General features: G+C 33.2%; 1 protein-coding gene across 1 annotated transcript; it reads left to right on the forward strand.

Moving 5' to 3' along the window:
• The first annotated feature begins 6,534 nt into the window (after positions 1–6,534).
• CXIP4 (CAX interacting protein 4) lies at positions 6,535–8,454 on the forward strand. The gene is made up of 2 exons (XM_079049135.1): positions 6,535–6,662; positions 7,229–8,454. The coding sequence occupies exon 2, from the start codon at positions 7,250–7,252 to the stop codon at positions 8,243–8,245; it is 996 nt and encodes a 331-aa protein (XP_078905261.1). The 5' UTR covers positions 6,535–6,662; positions 7,229–7,249; the 3' UTR covers positions 8,246–8,454.
• The last annotated feature ends 1,575 nt before the right edge of the window (positions 8,455–10,029 follow it).

Here is a 10,029-nt window from a genome sequence, read left to right on the forward strand (position 1 = left end):
GCGTCTTAGACGTCATATAGGACGTCCGGGCGTCCTTCAGGACGTTTTATATGTTTTCTGCCGTCCTTGATTTGCACTTGAAAATGGCCTAAAACGGGTAGGTGTCCTAGGGGGCGTCTTAGACGCGTTCTAGGACGTCTCTCATCTTTGTTGCCCCTTTTTGGTGATGAAAACGGTAGAATCAGAAAAAACGCAAAACATGAAAGTTGTAGGAAACTTTGTCTAGTTTCCAGAACTTCTTCATTCATGTCAATTGGAGCTCTAAATGTTGAGATATGATGAAAACATTAAAGAGTGGTCAAATTTCTCAGCACCATTTTTCTTCATTCTTTTAGCAATTCGTCTCCCACGCTTGTTAGCTTCATTTTGCTCGTTTTTCTTGCAGGTTCCGCCCACTTTAGCACTAAGTATTTACCTGCATATATAGTTCAACAACTCATCAAAGTAGTGCCATTCTTGGACAATTATGCATCAATTCAACATATTTAGTACAATTTAGTATATTCATAAAATAGACTTATCAGAACCCGAAACCCATATCCGTTTTGACTGGGGAATCCCCAAGCATATGGTCAAATAAGACATGTATTCATATTAATAATTTTGATTTTTTCTTCCATTATATATTAATTTTCTAAACCTAAATAGGTTGCTTCGTTGCTTTTTTTTGCCTCTGTGTTGAAGATGAATTTAAACAAAAGTAAAGTTTATTGTATTGGTGTTGATGATTTGGAGATCGAAAGACTTGCTAGCATTTTGAAGTGTGAGCCTGGTTCTTTTCCCTTTACTTATCTTGGACTTCCGGTGGAGGTGAATATGAAACTTTCTAAGTATTGGAACCTTATAATTGAGAAGTTTCGATGTAAACTATCTCTATGGAAATCGAAATGCCTTTCCTTCGGGGTCGTCTAACTCTCGTAAATTTTGTCCTCAACAATCTCCCCTTGTATTTTTTCTATCTTTTTAGAGCTCCTAAAAAAGTTATTAATATTCTTGATGGTATAAGAAGAAGGTTCATTTGGGGAGGTGACGAAGAGAAAAGGAAAATTAATGGGATGGCGTGGGATTTAGTAACCAAACCGAAGGAGATGGGAGGTATTAGAGTTGGATGCCTTGATTCATTTAATTTTGCCCTTTTCACGAAGTGGTGGTGGTGTTTAAAAAATGAGCGTGATTCGTTTTCGTTTTCCTGCATTAAAGCAATCCATAACCCTTCTCTTATTGACGGTAAGTTAAAGGCTAAAAAGTATATTAAAGGTGTGTGGCTGGATATTTCACAGATCAACATGCATCTTGATCTTTATGATATCTCTCTTGGTAGTCTTTTTAAACGGGTCGTTGGGAAAGGAGATTACACATTCTACTGGAAAGATTCTTGGTGCGGAGATGGTGTTCTAAAGGACATTTATCCTAATCTTTATGATGTTGAAAACAACAAGAATTGCTTGGTGATGGACAAGATCAAAACTGAGGTTGATATGAATGTTCACCATTGTTGGGATTGGAAAAGAAACCTGAGAAGGGGTCTTGAATCTAATCAATTCCCGCTTATGTGCAATCGTCTCGCTAATTCTCGTTTTACTGTGAATGATGACAGATGGTTGTGGACATGTGATAATGGTGATATTTTCTCTGTCAAATCTCTTAGACATCCGATTGTTGTGAGATCGAACACTAGTAATTCTGAGGTTTTTAAATGGGTTAATTGTTAGCAAACTCATCTGATTGTTGTGAGATCGAACACTGGTAATTCTGAGGTTTTTTAAATGGGTTAATTGGTAGCAAACTCATTAGTCATCACCAATTTGTATAAACCAAACTTGTTGGTAGCAAAACAAGTTGGTAGCAAGTATATTTGATATGATATTGGTTGCAAAATATGTGTACCATATAGTTGGTACGGTACATGGTTTAGAAAAAAAAAAAAAAAGAATCGTTATCGTATAATGTCCACCTTACCTAAAAGAGTCCATATTAGAGTGGGTTGATTGGCTTAAATTTATAAGGGGATCAAATTCAGTTCAATTTTTTCTAGCCATTTCGAAAAATGCATTGGTTTGGTATAAATTAAAAGCTAGGAATGCCATCATTTTTTAGATCTTCCCCATGAAAACCGTGGATAAAATACAAATAGGTGAATTATAAAAAAAAATGTTAGTCGGATCGAATGGTGTTATAACCCCTTGAGCGTTGACCTCATGCTCCTTTTAATTCTCATATTGTATTCTTATGTTTGTTTCTAGGAATGCATAATAAAACAACCAATCTACTAAAAAAACGTCTTCTCCTATAAAAACATATTTAGTCAAAAACTCATTATTATACTAATGATTAAAAAAAACACTTTTTAAGATTTTTTATTTTACCTTTTAAAATTATTTAAATATAAAATTCTTTAAAAGGAACCAACATAATTGGCCCTTATGGTATAAAAGAGGTCATCAATGTGTAATTTGCAAAACCAGTAATTTTTTTTTTGTTATTTTTTTTTTGTCGTAGAAGCTTGTTAATATTTTAATGTCTTTGTTTAACTATTTATTTGGATTATAACATTTATTTGTTATAGTTAAAAGAAAAACATGATGCACCTCAATGAAATGATTTATTAAAAAATAGCATATCTTTTTAAACTGTTACTTAAAAGCTAATAATAAAAAACATAATATTTAAAAATTGTTATCAAAGTTATTTTCTTTGGCAAATTTAACGCATTCATAAATATGCTCACGTTTCATAGAATATATATATCAAATACATTGATAGTAAAAAAAATATTTTAATAATAAAAACTAAAATATCTTATAGCAATAAAAAACATGATAAAAATGGTTCTTAATGTTTATCTTAATTTAATAGATGTATTTAATAACTGATCTAAAATTATAGAAAACAAAGCTAGTTATAAAGTATTTATTGTTAAAAAGACGTTGACTTATAATAAGAGTGTTTATTTAGTAGCAACATTGTTTTTTTTTTGGAACGACGTGCAATATAATAGAAAAAGAAGAAGCAACTCAAGCGAGAAGCTCGAGCAAAATTACAAGAAACATTTTAGAATGAGAGAAGAGCTCCAAACAGCCCAATCTAAAGTATATTTAGGTCTATGCGTAATCCAGTTGAAAGTAAATAAACTAATATCATCCGCTGTGACCATGGTAACACGCTTGACGTTCCTAAAGACAACCGCATTACGCTCCTTCCAAATTAACCAGAGAGTGATGTACACCAAAGACAATCTAAGTTTCTGCATTTTTTTGTTGCTGGTACATGAATTGATCATCTCCAATAGGTGATCCTTTGAACGTGGTTAATTAACAAGGATTGAAGACCAGTCCAACAACCACCTCCATGGCTCCATAACACCACAGAGAAAGGACTTGCAAGTGAAAAACAAATGATTGATATATTCCTCCACCTCACAACAAAAGAAACAACAGGTAGAAGTGACGATAATGCCCCTCTTAATTAGGTTTGAAGCAGTGGCAATTCGTTCTTTAAATAAACGCAAAATAAAGCAATTAAACTTTTTTGGAATCCAATTAACCCATTTAAAAACCTCAGAATTACCAGTGTTCGATCTCACAACAATCATATGTCTAAGAGATTTGACAGAGAAAATATCACCATTATCACATGTCCACAACCATCTGTCACCATTCACAGTAAAACGAAAATTAGCGAGACGATTGCACATAAGCGGGGATTGATTAGATTCAAGACCCCTTCTCAGGTTTCTTTTCCAATCCCAACAATGCTGAACATTCATATCAGCCTCAGTTTTGATCTTGTCCATCACCAAGCAATTTTTGTTGTTTTCAACATCATAAAGATTAGGATAAATGTCCTTTAGAACACCATCTTCGCACCAAGAATCTTTCCAGTAGAATGTGTAATCTCCTTTCCCAACGACCCGCTTAAAAAGACTACCAAGAGAGATATCATAAAGATCAAGATGCATGTTGATCTGTGAAATATCCAGCCACACACCTTTAATAGACTTTTTAGCCTTTAACTTACCGTCAATAAGAGAAGGGTTATGGATTGCTTTAATGCAGGAAAACCAAAACGAATCACACTCATTTTTTAAACGCCACCACCACTTCGTGAAAAGGGCCAAATTAGATGAATCAAGGCATCCAACTCCGATACCTCCCATCTCCTTCGGTTTGGTTACTAAATCCCACGCCACCCCATTAATTTTCCTTTTCTCTTCGTCACCTCCCCAAATGAACCTTCTTCTTATACCATCAAGAATATTAATAACTTTTTTAGGAGCTCTAAAAAGATAGAAATAATACAAGGGGAGAATGTTGAGGACAAAATTTACAAGAGTTAGACGACCCCCGAAGGAAAGACATTTCGATTTCCATAGAGATAGTTTACATCGAAACTTCTCAATTATAGGGTTCTAATACTTAGAAAGTTTCATATTCACCTCCACCGGAAGTCCAAGATAAATAAAGGGAAAAGAACCGGGCTCACACTTCAAAATGCTAGCAAGTCTTTCGATCTCCAAATCAACACCAATACCATAAACTTTACTTTTGTTTAAATCCATCTTCAACACAGAGGCAAAAAAAAAAAGCAACCTATTTAGGTTTAGAAATTTAATATATAACAAATGTTTAAAACCCAGAAAAATTTGTGGCTGAAATATAAATCCTAAAAGATTCCTGTCCACCAACTTTTTAACAATTAATAGTATATATAATGAAAAAAAAATCAAAATTATTAATATGAATACATGTCTTATTTGACCATATGCTTGTCTAGCCTTTGACCATATTCCACGTGCAGTCATCACAAACGTCAACCTTCTTCGTAATGATCCACCGAACCAATGGCCCGTGAGCTCCAACACGGCACTGACGGCAGTTTGTCACGGGTATCGGGGTATGTCCAAAATGGGCTTTATAATGCTGTCAAGTTGACTTTATTAAGCATGGCCTTTTTTTTTTTCTTCTATTCTTCTATTTTTTTTTATATTTTAATTTTATTAAAAAAACATAAAGTATTATGTAACCTAATGAAATAGTTTTAGTTGATCGAATGTTTAAACTTTCTAACAAGGATAAAGTAAAGGAAATAGCGAACTAAAGATTGAGATATTGATTTTAAATAATAAGTTTCAACTATTTAAATAAATTAATTGCGACTGAAAACTTGTTATAAAGAATAAGATTGTATCTTTTGACATACAAAAAGAAGTAACTATGTGGACATTTTAAAAACCATCCTTCAAAAAGCAGCAGCAACAACAACAACAATAGACACTGAAAATTCCATGTAAAATTGAATAAAACGATTAGGTCACATTAATACCTTTGACATGTGCAACCGAAAACTTAAAAAGAAGCAAACATAGAAAGTAAATCAGAATGAACACTAAGATATAAAGATTTATGAATAAATCCAAAACTATCATTCCATTTGTTTAATGTTAATTATCTAACTTGTGTTGTTTCTTTAGCTCTTCTTTGTCATCCTACACATCAACGATAAGTATATAGCAACAAATTCAATTCATTTATATGAAAATATATCAACTCTATTTCTACAACGATCGAGTTTAAAATAATAAAATACGTTTTCCTCTTACAGACCAATCAACATCAGAAGAAAAGTTGTAGTTAATGTCCAAAGTAATTCTTGATATTTTTAAAAAGAAAGACAATCACAAGTGGTATCATGACATAATATTAATTGAAAACGATGCCCCATTATCATATTGGGGTTTGATTCATTGCATTATTTTTAACTAAAGTTACTTTTAGATGTTATGATATATTTCCATGGGAAAAAAAAACTTTATTGGGTCCAGTAGTCCAATTATAATATGCATAAAGCCTAACCTTTTTTGCTTATGATACTTTTGCAACGTACAAAAATCTAAAACAACAATCTTGTAACTCTTACTATTGTCAAAATAAGTTGATAGGCTTTTGGTTCAAATACTATTTTAATAAATATACCTGAAAAATATGATGTGGCATGTCAGGTTAAAACATTAAATGAATTGAAAAAGATTGATCTCAATCTTATCTGTTTGATTTTTGTTTCATGCCGTGTCAACTTATTTATTCGTATCGGGTTATGGGGTTTAAACCTTGTAAATGTGTTATGTCAGGTTGAATACTAAACATATTAAAGTAGTAGGAGTGAAGCAATGGAAGAAAAAAAAAGTGAAAATGAAATTTTGACCTAAGCAACTAAATAGTTTCATATTATAAAACGAATCAACCTAAAGTTTTTTTTTCTTTTTAATACGGTTTGATTTTGGGTATGTCTAAAAAATTACTTGGATATATAAAACAAGTCATTTTCGAGGTGAAATGTTTTATGTCATATTAACATTAAACAGATTAAAATCTGTGACCTAAACTGTTTATTGGATAGTATATTCTTTTCAAACTCAGAGAAAAAAACGGAATATATTCTAACGTGATTACTTAAGCCCAAGTTGTTTTATAATTTATAATAATAGGAAAAAGGAAACCTAAATGGGTTAATAGCCCATTACGATAAGAGCCCATTTCTATAAACTTTGTTTTCTGCCACAAATTAGACGAAACTCGAAAGGACGGAAACTTTCTTGAATCATCTCCCTCTCCCCAATCCATCTTTGAAGATTTTCCATCCCCGATCTTCGAGCAATCTAAGAGGTAATTATAATTTGTTTATCTTTTATTGAAATTCAAGGCTGTTGACGATTAGTTGGTGATTATCTGTTGCTATGATGCCCTAGTTGTAATTATTGATAGTGTTACGTTACGTTGTATCTATCGTATCTGGATCCCCAATTACGTATCGATATGATTGATAACTGCTTGATTGCCAGTGATTTCTTTCTGAATCCTGCTTTCTTTTGAATTCAATACGATTTGAAAGTCCGATTATCGAAACCCTAGGGTTAAGTTGTTATTCTGCTTTGAACGCCGAACCCTAATTTTGAAGACCACCTCCGGTCATCGATCCTTAACCTCTCACTTCGCCATCCTACCCACACTATTATCCCTGCTTACGATTACGACTTAGTAACTTACAATAATACACTCTGTTCTCTAGTCTTTTTCAGAAAGCTTTTTATAAAATTCGATAACGAGATCTCTTATATACTTCTAAGAGTCGATACACTCTTTTCAATTCTCAAATCTTTAATATTTACACAGATGAGACGTGATCTTGCTATCAATATCTGATTATATGTTGTATTCATCTTAATTGACAGATATCTGTTTGAGTTGTCAAGATGCCAGCCACAGCAGGTAGGGTTCGTATGCCAGCCAACAACCGGGTGCACAGCAGTGCTGCCCTACAAACCCATGGTATATGGCAGAGTGCAATTGGATATGATCCTTATGCCCCTAACAAAGAAGACAACAAGAAATCTGCTGCACAACCTCAATCCTCTAATGCAGAACCCGAAGGTGAAAATGCTTATGCTTCCTTTCAGGGTCTACTTGCACTTGCTCGTATAACAGGGTCCAATGCTGACGAGGCACGTGGGTCCTGCAAGAAATGTGGTCGTGTTGGACACCTCACATTTCAATGTAGAAACTTCTTGAGCATCAAAGAAGACAAAGATAAAGATCCAGAAGCTATTCAGGCTGCTGTTATGTCAGGGTTAGAGAAGTTGAAAGGGAATGGAAAGAGAACTGAGAATGATAGTGACGATGAAAGTGATGAAGTGGAGAGTGAGAGTTCGGATTCTGATTATGATTCAGAGATTGAGAAAGCTATTGCTTTGAAATACGGGAAGAGAGTTGGGATTAGTAAATCAAAAAAGAAGAAAGATGATGATGATGACTCTGATGAAGATGAGTCGGATTCAAAGGAGAGGAGAAAGAGAGGGAGGTCAAAGAAGAAGAGTGTTAAGAGGAGTAAAAGTGATAGTGATGATGATGTGAGTGGAAAGAAGAGGAAGAAAGAAAAGAGAAGGAGAAAGGATGAGTTGTCAGATGATGAAGAAGATGATGATGATGATAGAGAACGTCGATCTGAAAAGAGGAAGAGTAGGAGAGAGAAAAGGAGAAGGAGAAGCCATAGACATTCACATTCAGATGATGATTCAGATAGTTCTGAAGAAGAGTCGAGTAGGAGACATAAGAGGAAGAGCAAGAAGAAGAGTAAAAGTAAGAGTAAAAGGGCAGCTTTGTCTTCTGATTCAGATGGTAGCAGCTTTGAGGAGGATTCAAGAGTTGGTAGGGACAAGAAAAGGTCAGAGAAGAGGAGGAGCAGAAAGTGATTTGTTTTTTTATCATCAAATGGAGTGAGTCTCTTCTTGTTTGAAAAAGGTATCACTTGTTATCTTGTTTGAAGCTAGTAGTGTTGATTTGATGTGTTTGATGATGATTATGGCATGTAAACCCCCCTTGTTATAAGTTATAATTAATCAACTGGTTTGTACTTGTGTTTTCAGAAATTGAAATTGTGTGTGCTTGTTATATGCCCTAATCCTGTGATCCCATAAATTTGATCCTCAATCTAAATGTTGATAGCTTGAAACCCCAAGTTTCTAATTGCATAACGAGTCTTTGATATAAAATAAACTTGAACCTTTACCCATGTAATCAAAACCTAAAGTTCACCAAATCGCACTAATCATTATGAACTTCAAGATCCCTAATTAGAATATAAAAGCCTACACACGGTGAAATGAAAAACAGAGACTCAATAACAAGAGAGGCCCAAATTGGAGAGTTGAAGAAGAATGAAATGGGGGGATTGAGTATGATGACGAATAACGTGTGACAAGGAATGGAGAGATGTTTCCTAATCCATGTGAAAGAGTGTTGCAAAAATGGGTGAAAATTGTTACTTTTATCCAAATAGGTTTGGATTAGTACGAGCTTCAAATGATTCATTTTGCGAGTTTAGTCTAATTTGTTTTAAACTATTTTATAATATGACGACTTTGTTATTTATATTTTCTTCTTTCCAACTTTTTTATTAAAAAAAAATAAAAACACATATTCTCTCTCTTTCTCCACCGAAACCGCAGATCGGAACCTGAAACGATTCAGCGACGTATGACATTTTACCATAAATCTATTAAAGTTCTATTAAAGTAATACACAAATATAAGCCACAAAAATGAATTTCCTTTTTCCCTAAACTTCTTAGATCAATCTACATTAGCAAAGTTTTTTGGCTAAATTTTTTCAAGTCACCTTAACAAAATAAAAAGTTCATATTACATCATATAGCTTTTTTGTTAAGCTTTTTCCTAAATTAAAAATGTTAAAAATACATATAGTCCCCACCATATTTATTAAATAAGCTTTTGTTTAATTTTTTTTTTTAAATTGGTTATAAGTTAAAGGCCCAATAAAATCAATGAAGAGTCTAGAACGTAAAACCATGCCATTAATGAAGAAAAAAATACTAGTTGTGGATTCGGTGGGTCATATAAACAATAAAATAATAAAAAAAATTGTTGTGAATTTGAGACTGAGCCGCTGAGGGAGAACTATCAGATGGTCGAAGGCCAGAGTTTCCTTCGGCAATGGACGAGGCCAGGTTGCCGACCTTCGATGGCATGGTGACAGCAAGTTGGAGTTGATCAACGATTAGTGAAGCATGTGCCCTGTGAAGTTGCATGAACTATAAAACCAGAGTTTGACTTGGAGAATGAAACGAGGATTGCTGATAACAATTCTTGTTTCTTTTTTGTTTTATTTAATTTTTACTTGTATTAGACTATTTTTATTGGATTATATTTTAAATTAATTATATATTTATGGTGTTTGAAAATCTTGTTTCAGACATATTTTTTTACCATTAACATTAAGATAGTTTACATCAAATATCAAATATTTAAGGGGGACCACAATTTATATTTATATATAATCTCTTATAAAAAAAATTAGTCCACCTAAGAGTCTAAGACATAAAAGAATGAAAAACCTTTTGAAAAATAGCTTGCTAATTAGCAAGCTCATTTGAAAAAATGTGAGAGCTTTCATTACAAGGAATAACTTTTTCAAAGCTTTTTCATTTTATTTATAATAATAATAATAATAGTAATAA

The sequence above is a fragment of the Lactuca virosa genome, chromosome 5, assembly GCF_052849685.1.
Source record: "Lactuca virosa cultivar CGN04683 chromosome 5, Lactuca_virosa_CGN04683_v6, whole genome shotgun sequence".
NCBI classification, from domain to species: Eukaryota; Viridiplantae; Streptophyta; class Magnoliopsida; order Asterales; family Asteraceae; genus Lactuca; species Lactuca virosa.